This window comes from Leiobunum rupestre, chromosome 2 (assembly GCF_980474605.1).
Source record: "Leiobunum rupestre chromosome 2, qqLeiRupe1.1.hap1, whole genome shotgun sequence".
Taxonomy (NCBI): Eukaryota; Metazoa; Arthropoda; class Arachnida; order Opiliones; family Sclerosomatidae; genus Leiobunum; species Leiobunum rupestre.
This window is the reverse complement of record NC_143385.1, coordinates 66,548,091-66,565,910: the sequence shown is the minus strand read 5'-3', so window position 1 is coordinate 66,565,910 and position 17,820 is coordinate 66,548,091. Positions and strand designations below refer to the sequence as shown.

General features: G+C 37.8%; 3 protein-coding genes across 3 annotated transcripts; 1 reads left to right on the top strand and 2 right to left on the bottom strand.

Annotated features, from left to right (window-relative positions):
- Nucleotides 1-699: 699 nt before the first annotated feature.
- Aldh7A1 (aldehyde dehydrogenase 7 family member A1) lies at nt 700-10,690 on the bottom strand. Its single transcript, XM_090166228.1, has 8 exons — nt 10,442-10,690; nt 10,128-10,373; nt 9,792-10,070; nt 9,428-9,733; nt 9,189-9,365; nt 5,524-5,730; nt 5,345-5,437; nt 700-2,483 (listed from the first exon to the last, which is right to left on the bottom strand). The coding sequence occupies exons 1-8, from the start codon at nt 10,622-10,624 to the stop codon at nt 2,364-2,366; spliced, it is 1,611 nt and encodes a 536-aa protein (XP_090022354.1). The 5' UTR covers nt 10,625-10,690; the 3' UTR covers nt 700-2,363.
- Nucleotides 10,691-11,116: 426 nt separating this feature from the next.
- On the top strand, nt 11,117-12,545 carry qm (geranylgeranyl pyrophosphate synthase quemao). The gene has a single exon (XM_090166227.1). It carries the CDS (start codon nt 11,263-11,265, stop codon nt 12,211-12,213), a length of 951 nt encoding a protein of 316 aa, XP_090022353.1. The 5' UTR covers nt 11,117-11,262; the 3' UTR covers nt 12,214-12,545.
- On the bottom strand, nt 12,493-16,573 carry insc (spindle orientation adaptor protein inscuteable). The gene is made up of 7 exons (XM_090166226.1): nt 16,404-16,573; nt 14,432-15,683; nt 14,176-14,363; nt 13,520-14,102; nt 13,265-13,443; nt 12,962-13,187; nt 12,493-12,833 (listed from the first exon to the last, which is right to left on the bottom strand). The coding sequence occupies exons 1-7, from the start codon at nt 16,458-16,460 to the stop codon at nt 12,625-12,627; spliced, it is 2,694 nt and encodes an 897-aa protein (XP_090022352.1). The 5' UTR covers nt 16,461-16,573; the 3' UTR covers nt 12,493-12,624.
- Nucleotides 16,574-17,820: the final 1,247 nt, after the last annotated feature.

Genomic DNA, 17,820 nt, shown 5'->3' with positions numbered 1-17,820 from the left:
AAACGATATTTCAGAAATATCATTAAAACCATGTCTTAAAACGCGAAAAAAAATGCGTTTTGATTTGACTTTTAAAGAAAATAAACACATTATGCGTTTTTGGTTTGAAAATAATGCAAAAACCTAAAATAATGCGTTTTGCAACAAGTCATTTCTCTAAGAACAAAAATTTTAAATTCGAAAATTAGTTCAAAATTGAATTTAACGTATAAAATAAGGAGAAATAAAACCAAAATCTGTAAATCGAAAATGTGGTCGTTAATGCTTTTGTGCTTTGCACGGCAGTGCAGCAGGATCAACGCTGAAAATAATCGTATCAAATGCATTTATATATAGCCCCAAAAAGAAATTCCACGTATTAGACGCAGTCAAGACAAAGGCTTAGAAAAAAAGAAGCTTAATCAATAATACAAAAGATAAGAGTCCTCAATTGCATTATTAAGAATATTAAAGCGCCAACCAGTGTCAGAAAAAGGCCACTTTTTTTGTTCGATGAGATGGATAATAGAATCGCGTGTGGCGAGTCAATTTTCGGGAAAATACAAGGGACAAGGCTTAACGAACAAAAACTCACTAAATTACCCTTTCCTGGAAGACACCTTCTTTCAAAGAACGAAGACGTCCTAATTGACGGGTGAAAATGTAAACAGGTTAAACTTAGCATAAAATAGCAATCAAGCGGCGTCAGCTTATGTGCAAAAATAACGTTTTTATTCATAAACAATTTAAACATAATAATTCCCTTTTTACGAACTTGGGCAAACGTGTAAAAAAGTACCTTAAAGGAAGTATGAACTAATTTACAACTAAATCTAAAAAATCGTCTGCTAACACAAGCTAGGACTTGTATTTAGCATAACTAGAGCAATCACCTCCTTTAAGGTATACAGGGTGGAAGCCTCAGCCGTGGTCCAGCCTCGGTACTTCTCGTAGTACACCAGAGTACTGCGGGTGGAACACTTCTACAGGCGCTGGTAGGCCAAAAATAGACCAATGGGAGAATTAGAAGCGCATCTTACAAATGCTTTTTCGGGCGATTGGATAAAGATGCGCTTATAATTACCCCATTGGTCTATTTGTGGAATACCAGCACCTGTAGAAGTGTTAGACCCGCAGCACTCTGGTGTACTAGGAGAAGTACCGAGGCTGGACCACGGCTGAAGCTTCCGCCCTGTATATAACATGATGTAAAAATATATTCTTCATATGGTCCATTTTTTTTAAGGTTATAACGACCATTTTTGGCTTAGGACTTGTTTTAAACATAACTAGAGACAATCACCTCCTAGCTTCTATTCGCCTAGTGGCAGTAATGTGAAATACTTTGATGGTAGTTTATACTCCCTTTAAAGTATATATAACATGATGTAAAAAATATATTCTTCATATGGACCATTTTTCAAAAGTTATAACGACCATTTTTGACTTAGGACTTGTTTTAAACATAACTAGAGGCAATCACCTCCTAGCTTCTATTCGCCTAGTGGCAGTAATGTGAAATACTTTGATGGTTGTTTATACTCCCTTTAAGGTATATATAACATGATGTAAAAAATATATTCTTCATATGGACCATTTTTCAAAGGTTATAACGACCATTTTTGACTTAGGACTTGTTTTAAACATAACTAGAGACAATCACCTCCTAGCTTCTATTAGCCTAGTGGCAGTAATGTGAAATACTTTGATGGTAGTTTATACTCCCTTTAAGGTATACATAACATGATGTAAAAAATATATTCTTCATATGGACCATTTTTTTTAACGTCATAACAACAATTTTTGGCACTTACAATTTTGCGTTATAAAGATGTTAACTATTAAAAATAGTTAAATTTACATTTTGTACGAATGTATATAGTGCTGAGGGTGTGGAATTACAAGTTGAAGTAGTAGCAGGAATTTCAGAAAACCCGCTTTAAATATGAACGAAGACTCTTTACAAACTGAAACGACCAATTTGATAGGGTAGAAATTTTTTAAAGATACACATTCTTTTAAACAGTCTGGAGTGTAGTTAGAAATTAGTCGGAACAAAATTACAGAGCTATTTTAAATTTCCAATATCATACAGCACTTTATGTGTTAAATGACGTTACAGCCACACCCCCTTCATTCGGGTGGATATTTTTAAAGATAAACATTCTTTACGGTAACTGGGAGTGTCATTTCAAATTAGAACAATATTACAGAAGTATCTTAAACTTCAATTGGCATTTGTGAAACAGTTCAAATGAAGTCAAAGACACGCCCACTTTGATAGCTCATTCACAGAAATAAACGTGGAGTTCCATAGCACACGCAACCAAGTTAAAACACACCCTATTATCAAAATACTTTCGCAGTTTCACTCTCGCTAAAACTTATTCGAACTTAACTCCTTGAGCCAATGGCAGCTCTTTGCTGTAATTAATGGTGCAAGTGGAACGTCTCATGTACTGCTTCCAAGAGTCGCTTCCTGACTCTCGTCCACCTCCGGTATGCTTAAATAGCAAGATATTCGAAATTAGCCAATCAGAAATTAAGCTTAATAATTAATATAAACATAGGTCCATAATGGGCGATAGCATAAATTGTTTTGGTCTTAGCTAACTTGTTAAAATGTTCCCGGAAATTGGTCCTACCACTGCCAACTTCTGTAAAGAGATTCCGCGATCGTGGTTGGCCGTGGTCAAAACATAGGGGCTGCTTCACTAACAAGGAGACTACCCGAGGTGGTTATCACTGATTTTGTTGAAACTCGGGGGTTAGGTAGCCTAATGGTAGTATGAAAATTCCTAACGGTAAAAGTTGCAATGGGCTTTAGTTTTGTTTAAACCGATTAACCATGTAACACTATTAATGTTTTGTAGTATGTTTACTGATATTAGACATTTTATATCGATAAAAAGTTACAAACATTAAAAATCCTTAAAAAGTAATTTATGTTTCAATTTTTTATTTTTCCGATTTTCCGGAAATTTTCTGGAAATTTTTCCGGAAAATTAACAACACTAGTAGTCGAGACTCTCGACGGACACGTTGAGGCCTTAACTCCGTCACGCAAAGGGGGGGGGATTGAGGCGGTCTTATTTTTTGCGTCCTCGCAGCAGTGTTAATATTATTTTAATATTTTTTAAGAACCAATGAGATTGCAGTATTATTTGATTTTATTAAAGCGGAGGAGCATACCGGGGGCCCCAACGGGTGGGATTGGAGAAACGCTAAAAATAATCTCGACATATTCATTCTCCCTGAGTATAAATAAATAGATTCTTGGTATGACTTTTAAAGATTTATTTAATGAAGCTGGAAGTAGCTGTTTAACGGTAAACATCATAGCAATTTTATAACAACGTGATGGCGGTGAGATATTTCCCCGAAAGAAATTTTATCCAGTATACCTTGCAATTTATGCTATCGCCTATTAGAGTGTGTCAGTCAGTCGAAATAGTTAACTAAGACAGGGTCAACTGCAGGTCAGAGAAAAGATGGTTAATTTCAAGAATTTGTAAAAAGGAGGGGAATATAAAAGTCCACAGAATTATTTAAATTTTGAGGAAGGGACTAGAGAATTCGTTTATTCCCATTCGACCGAAAGAATTTTAAAATGTAGCCCAATTGGGGGGGGTGATTTGGTATTTTATTTATAAGGTATGTACTATCGAAGATCCATGTTTAGGTTAGGTTAGGTTAGGTTAGAGTTGGTTAAGTTTACTATTTCAGTTTTGGTTCAGTTACTTTTCTTGACTAGGTGAAGATAAAAATATAATTCATACTCATTCCAAAAGCCAATTTATATAGCAGCGTTCGGTCGAATGGGACACATAAAAGCGTTCGGTCGAATGGGACACATAAAAACCGCACGTTTCGGCGGAATTCGGTCGATTGGGACACCTCAAAAACCGCCTTTGGTCGAATGGGATTTCGGTCGAATGGGACTAAAGCAGAGAATTATACAGCGGCGGATACCGAAAAAACTCAAGGGGGGGGGAGGCGCTAAAAGACATCTTGAGCTATGGGTGTAATAACAAATCATCAAGTCACGTGCACGTGCAGAGCTTAAGAGTCAAGGGGTGGGGGCGCCCCCATATGTATCAGCCACTGACAGAATAGCGTGTTTTAGGTCACTTAGGTGCAACTGAATTACGTGACAAATGGGGAGGAGCTACCGGAAATTCAACTTCAATTTTTCAAACGATTCTGTGCACCTTTAAATTTATGCGGGTGATCTAAAACAATGAAGATTTGTTATTGATTTTTTTATGAGCGATTGTGACGAGTGGGACAATTCAGTCCGCTCGTCCATCTGATTAATCAGGGGCCGCGTTGCCAGTTCCGGAAACTTAAGTTATCGTACCAGAGCCAAAAAATTATCGATCTCAGAAATAAAATTATCGTATGCCTGAAAACTGGCGGAAGATTTAAATTTGGTGTTAAATACTGACGTTAAACTTGTTAAATAAATTTTTTATAATTTTTTTAAAACACTTAAAGCGCAACCGATTGAAAACTTATGTTTAAAAGTCGCAGTTTTAACTGGTTTTCAGTCAAATAAAAAAATTATCGTACGCGTGAGCTGAATTATCTAAAAATGCGTACTATATATTACGCCATTGAAAATATCGTACGTCCCAAAAATTATCGACGAGTACGATAATAATCGTACGTCTGGCGACGCTGATTCAGGGAGAGATACGTGTAAAGGCTACGCCAACGGGGGATACTTGGGGATAGCGACGGGACACCCATGGCGGAAGTATGACAACCACCAGTTGGGGGATTGGTCCTCGCAAGGCCATCAACATTATCTGCCTCCCAGACGCTTGGGATTACAGGACTACGCCACTAGTCTTGGCAGTAAATTCATTAATATTTGATATAAAGCTAAAATGGTCCTATGGTGGGTGACCTTAAACGGTCAAAAATAATCAATGAAAGGGTCAGGGAAAAGTCAGAAAATTTGATAGTCAAATATTGTATCAGGCCTGTAATAGCTCATTATGGAATATATCATGGAAATTTAACAAATTCGTTAAAATTCGAAAATCGACAAATTTAACACAAAATTTTTAAGATTTGACCATAAATTTTTAGCCTGTACGAAATTCGAAGAAGGGTCGGACCCCTCGCGTAGGTTTGACGTTATACATAAAAAAAACGCCCCCTGCAAGTTAAAAACCAATTATCAGGCGCCTGTAATAAACGCTGGCACGGCTGCATGCAGAGAGCGCGAAATTAAGTCTAGTGTCTTAGTCCAAAGTCCACCAAAAATGCATGGTTAGTCTGATGAAAATGAAACACGGGGAAGCTAGAAAACTGGCACACTTATATGAGACACATTTTAATCTAAAGAAATTCTTACTTTTTCTCCGCCGAAAGCGCCTCCTATTTCGGCTCCATTCGTAGGTATGTTTACGTTTACAACGCCACAGTCGGAACCTTTTGGCCCTAACCACTATTTTTTTTAAAAACGATTGAAAAATGTACAATCTCGATCAAAATTGTCGGCGCTTTGTTAGTGTAAAGCTTGGGGGAGCATACCTTGAAAACATTGCCCAGATTTTGCGTAAATATGCTACTAGATAAGCCTTGTTTGACTTCGTTATTAATGGCAATGGCGTCGTCGATGCCTGTGTGTTTGATTACATAGACGATGGGTGCGAATGTCTCCCGCAAAACCACTTCGGCGTCGTGCGCTAGTCCGGTTATGATGGTGGGTTCCACAAAGTTTCCTTCCCGATCTAAGACCTAATATATGATGGTTATTATTACAATAATTATTTTAGTATTCAATGTGCATGTAACGAGATACAAGGTCCCTTAACAGTCCTAACGCCATTAGAGGGAAATATTTAAACACCCGTCGTCTTACCAGATGGAGCCAGCAGTCTGAACTTAAGATATTTCAAATTATCCAAATTGGCACTTCAATAAAACCTCTTCAAGGAAATTGCCAAGAATTAATATTTCCGAGAGCCAGTTCCAGCAAGTCTCTGTTTATATAGTGCTTGTTGAAATAATGGAAACTTTTCACATGTAAATAGAACGTCATGTTTTTGCTAAGCCTTATTACGTCAAAAAAGCTACCTGGTTTTGCATACCGTACGAATGAAAAGTTTTCATTATTTCAACAAGCACTTTATAAACAGTGACTTACAGGCAATTTCCTTGAAGATGTTTTATTTAAGCGCCTATTCCACAAAAAAAAATAATTTTTTCGACATTTTTAAGATAATTTTTTCAGAGCTTAACTTTATATTATTCGCGACCGTAAACTATCGCTAAGCCGGCTTTGGTTCATAATTTAAACGTAGATAGGTAGTGGCTAAACAGACGCTAATAGTTTTACCTCATCGTTACTCGTAATTTAGACTTTATAAATAATGATACTCGCATTTTAATATAATTTTGGCATCTTTTCCTTATATTTTGTTAAGTTTATTAAAGAAAAAACGTTCTTATTACTTTTTAATTTGTCTGTAGCAGAGGCTATGTCATATGAGCTACCTCGGAGAAGCTAGCGCCGTTACGTTTCCTGGTTTCTTGTAATAAAATTTTTTATTCCCACCAATTTTTTAAATTGTAGCCATCAAGTACAAATACAAGTATTAAATTCTAGTAGCCTTTAACTTATGTATTGATCTATCTATGACAAGGGAAAAGACACAACGGTATTTTTAATTATGTGCCATGTTACCATTCTGTAATTTAAATATTTTGTTGAATATATAACTTCTGCCTTTGTTTGTATACTGTTCAGTTTCTTTACATTACTCTTAAGTTTTATTTACACTAAAATTGATATTTTTTTTTGGTATTAAGTGAAGTTACTTAAATTGGCGCCATCTTCAATATGTAAAAGACTTAAAATGGACCTCCCAATGGCTTCTAAATTACCTAAGTTGTGGCAAAGATAATTTAAACTCGTGTCCTAGATTCGAAATCACTCTCTCGCGCGTTGCCGATAGCGTTTACCCACTTCCCGCCGGAACTCAGAAAAAATTCGCTCCATGGTTTGCGCCTTACCGCAACCACGACCAACTTCGATCACGCGCTGCTGCGCTATATAGCGCGGCAGCGCGTGATCGAAGTTAGCCGTGCCGCAACCGATGGAGCCAGATTTTTCTGAGGTCACGTGCCGGAAAAGGGTAGACACTTCGTAACAAAACCGTCAATGGGAAAGCTCTCAGTATTCGAATCTAGGGTACGAGTTTCAATTATCTTTGGTTGTGGTGATACATGTTTAATGTAGGTTGCATAGTAATATAGAGTAATATAGGTGAACGTTTTTGAAACGTCCCCTGTGACGTTGGGAGAGGGGAGGGGTTTAAGTGACGGTATTGCCATCTATTAGAAATTTATTTTGGGTTGGAAGAAAATATTAAGAATCGGCGGCGGCCATTTTAGGAGCAGTTTTGTTTTAGAAATGGCTAGACCACATCGGCGCTGTGTCGTGAAAGATTGTTCAGGCGGTAAACATAATATAAACACTCTTAAAGATAGTCGCAAGATTAGGTTTTTTTGTATTCCGGCCGTAATTCGTAATCAAGGTAGCCAAACAGAAGAATTATCAGCTCACAGGCGTAATTTATGGATTAGTAAACTAAGGCTTAGTGAAGAGGACGCTGAGTTACCCAACTCAAGAATATGTAGTAGGCATTTCTATTCTGGTAAGATTTCATTATTTTATAACATATTATATTATATCATATTATATACGTTTCATAGGTCAACCAGCTAAATTGTATGACCGAACGAATCCAGATTGGCTACCATCATATGATGACACAGAAAGTGTACCGGATTCATCTAAGTTGCTTACTCCTCCTGGAGTAAAGCGTTACAAAAGGAGGATTAATCGGTCAAATTTTCAATATGCATCAGCTAATTTAGCCTCAAGCCATCAACCATTATCAACATCTATACCATTAGTGAAACGTTCTCTAAACTTGTCTGATGTAGTTAACTTGGAAGATAAGAATTTGTCCTCAATTGACAGAAATCATTTACCAAGCACATGTGAAGGCAATTTATCATTATACAATACATTCCTTAATGAAGAACTCTCTCTATGTATTCCGAATGTAACTGGTATTATATCTCAAACAAGTGGACAAACCGATAATATAGGGGAAACTGAAACCAGTGTGACTGGCCTTAGAGAAAAAAGTGAAACCAAAGGGATTGACTTTAACAGTGAAATTGAAGCCTTTGAAATTGATTTTTGTGGTCAAACTGAAACCCTCGGAGTTGACTTTAATGGTCAAACTAAAACTATTGGTATTGACTTTTGTTGTCAAACTGAAGCTGTTGGGATTGACGTTAGTGGACAAACTGAATTACATGTATCTGAAGCTTAATTATTCATAAACAATTATTAGAGTTTGTCCAAAATTTGAAACAGAAGCTTTAGAGATTAAATTAAAAGAATCTAGCGAAATGATTCTAACTTGAAACTCCCAATTAAAAGATGTTATTGATACGATTAGTCATTCTGAAGAAGAAATATGTAAACTTAATTTGGAACTGACCAAACGAGATAAGTAGATAGGAGGAATTAAGTTCCTCCTATCTACTTATCTCGTTTGGTCAGTTCCAAATTAAGTTTACATATTTCTTCTTCAGAATTCATGGTAATAAGGATAAAGTCTTATTTTTAACGGGCCTAGAAAGTTTTGAACAACTTTAAGCTATTTTAGAGGAATTGGAATCTCACCTATTTAATAATTCCAAATTAAACTCATTTCAACAGTTAATTTTAACATTAATGAAACTTAGATTAGCCTCGTCTAATAAGGAACTGACCTATAAAGATTTAATATCACAGGGTTGCCACAAAAATTTGAGATTCAAATTCCCTGACCATTTTAAAAATTTTGGCCTTAAAAAGTCAGGAAAATCTCTTGTATTATATTTTACTTTACTTTTATCAGAAGTTAATTAATTTAAATGGACTTATATTTCAGTAAAAAGGTTATTGCAATGTGGAATAAATTAGCCAAACTTTCACATAAATAAATGATAATCATAGAATTTGTCATAGTTCTAAATTACCTATATCTATGTTTAATGTGGGTGGCATAATAATATTTAACGATTCAGTATCAGATTTTACTCTTTTGGAGAGAAATAGTGAGTTTCTTATTGATTCTTACCACTAAAAAGGTTGGTATGCAGAAAGATCAATTTAAAAATAAGAAACCAACCTTGCCACCAACTTCAACTTTTCCTCCTTGTTTTTGGGCATCATTGATGGCTTTCAAATATAATTCGACACCCTGTTTAGTATGTAATGGCCCATACAGTGTATTGGTATCCAAAGGATCCCCGATTCGAAGTTTGCCATAAGCTTTCTTAAGATTCTCTACAATTTCATCATGAACCTAAGGCATTTGAAACCCTCTTTCAATATAGGTTCAATACTATAATTTTGTGAGTAACTTACAGATTCATGCACGATTATACGTCTAGTGGTGGTACATCTTTGACCGGCTGTGCCAGCGCAAGCAAAGAGGGCAGACTGAACAACTATCTTGATATCCGCATCCTCGCATACAACAATGGCATTATTGCCTCCCAATTCCAAAATTGATTTTCCAAAACGTTTTTGAACCTCCACGGCAACTTGGTTCCCAACTGGTGTACTGCCTGTAAACGAAACCAATGGAAGTCTCGTATCCTTGGCCATTGCGTTACCAATTTCGGCACCTCCGTTTACTAATGAGCATATAGCCCCTGGTAAATTATTTGCCTGTAGAAGAAAATAATTACTACTGCAAAGGCTTAAGATTAGGGTTTAATTATCTTACCTCTAAAACGGAAGCTATTATTTTTGTTGTTGCTAAGCTAATTAATGGAGTCGTTGGCGCTGGTTTCCATAGTAATGTATCACCACAAACTAAAGCAATAGCGTTATTCCAACCATACACTGCACACGGGAAATTGAACGCGCTAATGACACCAGCTGGGCCTAGTGGATTCCACATTTCAAATAAGGCATGACCCGGTCTTTCTGATGGCAGTACTTTCCCCTCCATCATACGGGATAATCCCACAGCATAATCGCAAATGTCAATATATTCTTGAACCTAATTGATAATTTCAATTCATTGTTTTGGAAAAGCAACTCAATCTGATAAAGTTACCTCTCCATCACCCTCGGATAATATTTTTCCCATTTCAAGGGATACAAGTTTTCCTAGATGGCTTTTCTTTTTACGTAATGCATCTCCTATTTGCCTTACAATTTCTCCTCGTAAAGGAGCAGGCATATCGGCCCATGATTGCCAGGCATCTTGACAGCTTTTAACAGTTTCGTCATAATCTTTCAAATCCCCCGAAATAACCTCCGCAATGGGTTTATTATTGGACGGATTAATAGAGGTAAGAATCTAATACAAAAAATTTCTTGAACATTATTGCATAAATTTAATTACCTAAGTTATAATTGTAATAATACCTGACCCCTTCCACTCCATTTACCATTGAAAACTCCAGGATTACGAGTTTCAAGTCCCAGTTCCTTTAAAAACGAGTATTTGGGATCATCTACTAAAAATCCACTAGTTGAATATTGGTGTAATCGAAATGATACTGCCTGGAATTTATTTAAAAGTCTACTACATCGAATGACAGTTGCCATATTGCTCAGTTGCAAAAGTTTCCCAAAAGGTTGTAACTAAAATATTTGAGTTTGAAATAAAATTTTTAACAAAACTTGTGATTACTTTGTAAAATATCCCTTAGTTTAACAAAGTGTGCATATAAATAGGGTTGCAAATTAAAAAAAAAACTGTAAAAAAATCACGACTGACCGAGAACTGTTTTTTAAAATTAAAAGCTGACTACACTAATGATGGTTCAAAATTCAAGGTCCATAGCCGGCTATGCTAGGTCACACCCCCATACGGTTATCGTATCATAGCCGTCGTATTTACTATTTTCTGTAACGAAAAATAATTTATGCATTTTAAAACTTTGCGATAAATTAACGATACATAAATAAATTTTTGCATTCTTCTATTATAGTTAACCTTCAAGTGTTAATAAAAAAATTTCAACTCTAAAAACTTCTTCATAGACAGATGTCGCGGTAACCGTATAGGCCGTTTAAGCATCATGTGATATTTTTCTACTAAGACGCCTTGTCGCAACGGGCGTGTTTTGTTTGTGATCAATTTTGTATGTCATTTCCGGGTCTTTCAAATCGTTAATTATTTACGTTAATTAGATTAATTTAACCTCTTATTTTTGTTAATTTCATAATTTAAGTACTTAATTATGTCGGAGTGGCGTGTTCCCACTTATTTTCGAGGGAGGTGTAACAACACAACGTCAACGTCGAACGAGAGCTCCTCATCCCATGCTTCTGATGGAGAAATATTGCAACCCTTCAATTATATCATGGAAATTCCAGGAAAAGAAATTCGAACTAAATTAACCAAAGCATTTAATCACTGGTTAATCGTTCCAAACGAAATCTGCACCCAAATTGGGGAAGTTATTAAAATACTACACAATGCAAGTCTGCTGATAGATGATATTGAAGATAACTCAAAATTGCGACGTGGCTTACCAGTTGCTCATTCCATATTTGGTATTGCCAGCACTATCAATGCCGCTAACTATGCCTATTTTCTAGCTCTTGAACGACTACAAAAGCTAGGACATTCTGAAGCTACTACAGTCTTCACAGAGCAGTTATTAGAACTACATCGAGGACAGGGTATGGAAATATACTGGCGCGATAATTACATTTGTCCAACTGAGGACCAGTATACTGAGATGGTTAAACAAAAAACTGGCGGTTTATTCGGTCTCGCCATACGTTTATTGCAACTATTCAGTCAGAATAAAAGTGATTTTAGTAACCTAGTTGGTATGATGGGACTCTACTTTCAAGTCCGAGATGATTATTGTAACTTGAAATCAACTGAATATACCGCCAATAAAAGTTTCTGCGAAGATCTCACGGAAGGGAAGTTTTCTTTCCCAATTATTCACGCCATACAAAATCATCCTGAAGCTCCGCAAGTTATGAATATTCTAAGACAACGAACCACAGATATTGATCTGAAAAAATATTTTGTTGAATTATTAGAAAGGTTAGGCTCTTTTGACTACACCAGAAACTTTTTAACTAATTTAGACCAGAAGGCACGCACGGAAATTAAATTATTGGGTGGAAATTCTCATTTGTTATCTCTCTTGGATGAATTAATGAATTGGTGATGTTTGTAAATTATACAAGATGACCTCATTTCTTGGTCCCCAGTCTAAAAAATAACAGATGGAGCTAGAGTTCATCCGAAAATCTTGTCATTTTGGGCAAAATTCAACCAAAAAGGCAACTCCGTACTTTTAAATCATCTGCTTATCTTCAAATGTCACCTTAAGTTGGTACAGTAACCAAAACCAAAATATTCATGACACATTTTTATTTATAAAATTTAAAAGTTTCAAATGATTTGTGTAATATATAAAATCTTCTAAGGTTATATAATATATACAACTGTTGACTCGAATTTACTTTTGTTTGAATTATAAATTATTTCACTGGGAAATTTTTGTGAATAAAATTGTTTTTTTTTTTTCAATCACTTTACGTCTTCTTATATTTTAAATATTTGTCATATTTCAGTTTTACACGTAACTTTCTTGCTTTGAGCAGTAAATTAAGAAAGAGTCCCACAACTTGGGCTCAATGAGTTCTTCGGCGTTCAACTCTTTAAATTCGCTGTTACCGCAAACTGTGGCGATTTTACGCAAAGTAGCCAACGCAGCAACCAAAACGGAGTCACTGTTGTTGCGTTCCGCGTAGTCTTTGCACAGCTTGACTAATCTTTTAACGCCTATAAAGTAAAAAAGCCTCGATTAGATTATTTCGTCGAGTTAAGGTTGGGGGAAAAACAAATTTGGCGCCTTTGGTTTCGATATGGAAATGGTGGCGCCATCTGCTACTTAAAAAAAAAACAATTACCGTGCATTTGAGCGACACATGTTGCTGTTTTCAAATCTCCGCATAATCTCGATAAAGCGATGGCCGATTTCTGTTGGACCCTTTCGCAAGCGGCTAATTCCGCGTCACTCATCGATTTCGAGGGTCGCACTTGCAAGAAAGATAACAGAAGTACCAGCGCTCCAGCTTCGACCACAGCTGTTTTGCAGCCGCTCAGTGCTGCCATATTTGCCAACACGGTGGAAACCTATTCGCAAAAACAGATAACGTTTAGCTTTCATACTCCTAATCGATGAATCACGCAGCAAGATCAACAATACACACCTGATCTTTAATAAATAACGAATCTCCCAACGCGTTCTGAGTGCAAGAACCGATCAACACTTGCAAAGTGCCGCCATCTTTGAAGCAGTCGCAAGCTTTAGAGTCCAAAAATGATAAATTGGCCAAAGCAGCGGCTGTTAATAGTAGAACCTCGCTGGATTGAGTAGTCCGTGCTAAATCTGATTGAAATAAACGGAAATTAGAAATCTGTCTAACACGAATACGTTAATATTAGCCTTAAAAAAAAACACCCACCAGTTAATGCACGGACAAGGTTGGTCATATTGTCCACGAGTCCTTTTAGAGTACTGCTTTCGCAGTCCATCCATGGCGCCGTAATCTGAGCCAACAGCCCAGCCGCCTCGCTACGAACACTTTCTTCCAAGTTGGTTTCGCATAGGACATCGCAAAGACAGTCGATTCCGCCGGCCTTTTCCAACTGCTTGATGGCTTCCGGGACGCAACAGACGATGGTCAGGATTCTCAACGCAGCGGCTCTCAGAGGGCGCCACTTGTTCTCAACGCAAACGGTCAACAAAGATCTAATTCCTCCAGCCCTCGACACCAGATTACACATGGCCTCTCCAGTCTGTCCGACCATGGCCAAAGCAGCCATCGCGATTTGCAAACAGTAAACGCTGCCAGTTTCTTCCACGGTTTGGACGATGACTGTTAATTCTCGGATCGTGAACTGGTCAACTAATTCCTTGAGCGTTCTAAGAACGGCTTGCAAATTGCGTTTGACCGTGGCTTTGCGTTCTTCGGTTTGACTTTTGTCCGAATTTCTTTTAAGGAACTCCTCCAAGTCCTCGCAAGCTCGTTTCAAACATACTTCAGTCTAATTGAATAACAAAGAAAATCCTGTTAAATTCAATTCACTTAAATAAACTATTATAAAAGTTCATAATTACTTTAGTTGTGTAGACAATTTCAACGTCGGTTGAACAGTGATAATCTCGAAGGGTGTCCTGAATGCTGGTAATTAGATTTGACGCGCATTCGCAAAATTCGGACCATCGTTTGCTGTACAGCGCCTCGATGACGTAATCGAAATCTTCCAAGATGAACTCGACCTTCCTTTGTAGAGCCGCTATGGTATCTGTTAAAGTTACGAGAATGATCGTCAGCAAAGTTCTTATAAAAGTATAATTTGTTAAGTTTGTTTACCTTGCGAATTTCGAATGGCGGCTGCTCCAAGCATTGCCGGGTCCTTCGTTAAGGTCTTGGCTTGAAGTACGTTCAAACATTCGGCTTCAGCCAAAGTTCTAATGTCCTTCAACCATTGCTGAACGCACCCATCGTATTTTATGGAACTGTCCAACTGCACCGTTAAGTAGTTTTTAAGTAAGCTCTCCTCGTCGGAGACGTTCATTTGACTAGAAGACTCTTGGGCGATCTCCGGTGTTTGTACCTCGGTGGTTCTGGGTTGACTAGACTGAGATTCGCTCTTGATGGCCGCGCTCTTTGTGGCGTTATTTAGCAAACTATTAAAGTTCCGTTTGGAATTGATCTTTTCTGGCGAAAAGGTGTTGACTTTTTCCAACATTTCGGACTTACGACGTTTCTCCATCAAGTTGGAAAGGAACTGTTCGTCGCAGACCTCGTTGCTTTCGCGTCCCAACGGCTGGGGTCGCGGTTGAGACGTCATGGAGGTCGAGGAATCGTCCAAATTGAGAGGTAACGGCGGTTGTTTGTAGGCGGGCGGCGTTGGTGGGTTGCTACTCATCACTTCCGGCGAAGAAGCGAAGTGAACCATCTTGATGGGTTGCGAAGGAACTACCGGAAGTCTACAACTGTGGGCTGCTTGTCCCTTCTTAGGCGTACTCGTCTTCGGCAGCGTCACTACCAACCCGGTAGTTGTCGTTGTTGTATTGGGCGGGGTAACGTACCCGTTAAGGTTAGCGGACCCGTTCAAAGGACTAATTCCGATACTAGTATCCTGGGGACTGGGTACTTTAGGTTTGGCCTTGTCTTGCTTACAGCGCAAACACATAGCGGGCCTTCGCACTAGTCTGTACCTGGGGTTCGATTCGATACTGGTAGTTGACGTATCGACGACCGAGCTGGACTTGGGAGTGTCTTTGAAAGGAGGCAGGGTGGACAGCGCTGTTTTGGCGTATTTGGGGTCCTCCTTGAGGGCTCCGCTCATGTTGATTGTGTCGTAGAGTACTTCCTTATACAAGGGACCCTGACAGACTTTGTCGATCGACTGCGCGAGGATTTCTACGGTTGGATCGGTCTTACCGTAAGTTCGCACTTGGGGTCGGACTAGAGTGTCCCTTTTGACATGGCTCTGACTAGTGGGTATGCTGCGGACAGCGTGGACGGGTTTGTAGTGGCCGATCAAGCCCGATTTGATTGGTGAGGCGTTGTTCAAGAAGAAATCTGCGACGGGACCCGTTCTGGACGCTGGAGGAATCTGAAAGAGCGCAAATAAATAACCTAATTTAATCAAATTGTATGAAAAGTAATAAAGGTAAATTTTATTTTTTTGGCTATATTGAAATCGGAGCACTTTTTAAAGGGTTTAGGAACGAAGACAAATCATCGGAGGATAAGTTAGGGAGATCGATACGAAGACATTGTGAACCTAAATCGGTTTTAGATGTTACATTGTAATTTAAAATCAATACTAGTCGAATAATTCTATTTTTAAAATACGCATCTAAGTTGGTAAGATTTCCGTTACCCGCTCCCGAACGGCAATTTTAAATAAAGGATAAAACTTAAAACATTTCACTCAAGCAACTAACAAATATAAAATTCGTATAAAATGATAAAATATTTACGGTCGAAATAGAAATTTATCTCTTTTGAGATCAGTTCCTCACAAAATTAACTATTAGAACTAATTGAAACAAACGATAAACTATAAACGATGATAAACTACAAATCTAAACAATGCTAAACTACAAATCTAAAACCAGCTAAATATAAACAATTGTAAACTAAAAATCTAAAAAAATGTTGCATCAAATATCCAAACAGTGCAAAACTACAAATCTGAAACAAACTAACTATAAAAATTTCTAAACTAAAATCTAAACAATCTTAAGAATGACATAAAGCCCACAAAGCATCCAGTAAAATCCTTTAAATAAAATCTTGAAAATCAAATGAAACAAATGACCGTTCTCACCATCATAGCATCCGAATATTGACTAGACTGCGCTCCCATAATATGAAAATCCAACATTGAAATAAAGTCACGAGCACGAAATACAAAAATAATACTTTTCTAACGGTCGCCGAGTTGAGTCATATGAAAGTTCGTTGGAGGAATATTTATATCGTAAAAAGTGCAGGGATGTCGAAATCTCTACAAAACGTGCTCTCGAATGAGAGATTGGGAGCAGAATGGCTAGTCCGGGCGCGGAGGGCCCGGTTTTGATGGTTCCGGTGACCGGAGGGGGAACACCCCCGTGGCACGGGGGGGCGAGGAAAGGGGGGCAGTGAACACGGCGCGTGCCATCAACAGGCGGCACTTTCAATGCTCTTTTATCAAAACGCTCTCCCTCCCTGGCTTCCCCATCTCGTTATACCCTGATACCACTATTGCAAGATATGGCGAACAAATGTTGAATGGGGGAATATTCATGAATCGGAGAAGAAAAGCTCTCACACCGGATTGCGAAAGGAGCTAGTGGTTTCGTTTCTAACTACCCTTAGATCCCCTGCCTTGAATATTCTTTGAGGGTTGAATAATTTATTTTTTCAATTGTTAGCATCCTTCTTAAATCTCTTTGTCGACTTTTTATTTTTAAAATTCCATTTTATAGAAGTGGAAATTATTTTAGTCGACGGGTTAAGCAGGACGCTCTAGAAATTAGAACGACAACGTCAGGTGTATCTACACGTTCGTCAATTTAATTTCTTTAAAATCAGTTAAGCGTGCTTCCACTTTGACTGCTAAATAAAACATTTACAGTTACCATATAATTTTAACACATTTTATAAATATTTTCTATAACCGGGTACATAATAATAAAAGTGTCTACCCAATACTAAAATGCGCCTTGTCTAAAGAAAAACATTTGTTTTCGTGTACCCTGCTTTACTTTAAAATGTCTTCGTAATCCGATTTCGACTATAATATACCTTGGGGGAATAAAACAAGTATACAGGAGTTGCGGAGAGCTGCGAAATCGGTTTCGTCAGTGACCGTGAACTCGTGCGAGACGGAGGGGTTCAAACGCGACTAGCGCCAACTGCATACGGAATTTTGCAACTATTCTCATTTTATAGCATTGTTTTCACGTCGTCTGGTTTGTTTTAAAACATTTCTAAATTCTTTGCGCCTTTTTCCAAAATGACTCGTATTTGTTTGGAGGAATAAAACAAACCAGACGACGCGAAAACAATGCTATAAAATGAGAATAGTTGCAAAATCCCGAATGCAGTTGGCGCTAGTCGCGTTTGAACCCCTCCGAATCGCGCGAGATCACGGTCACTGACGAAACCGATTTCGCAGCTCTCCGCAACTCCTGTATACTTGTTTTATTCCTCCAAGAATATACGAGGTAACAAGGCTTAGGAACATTTCAATTTAAGCCACA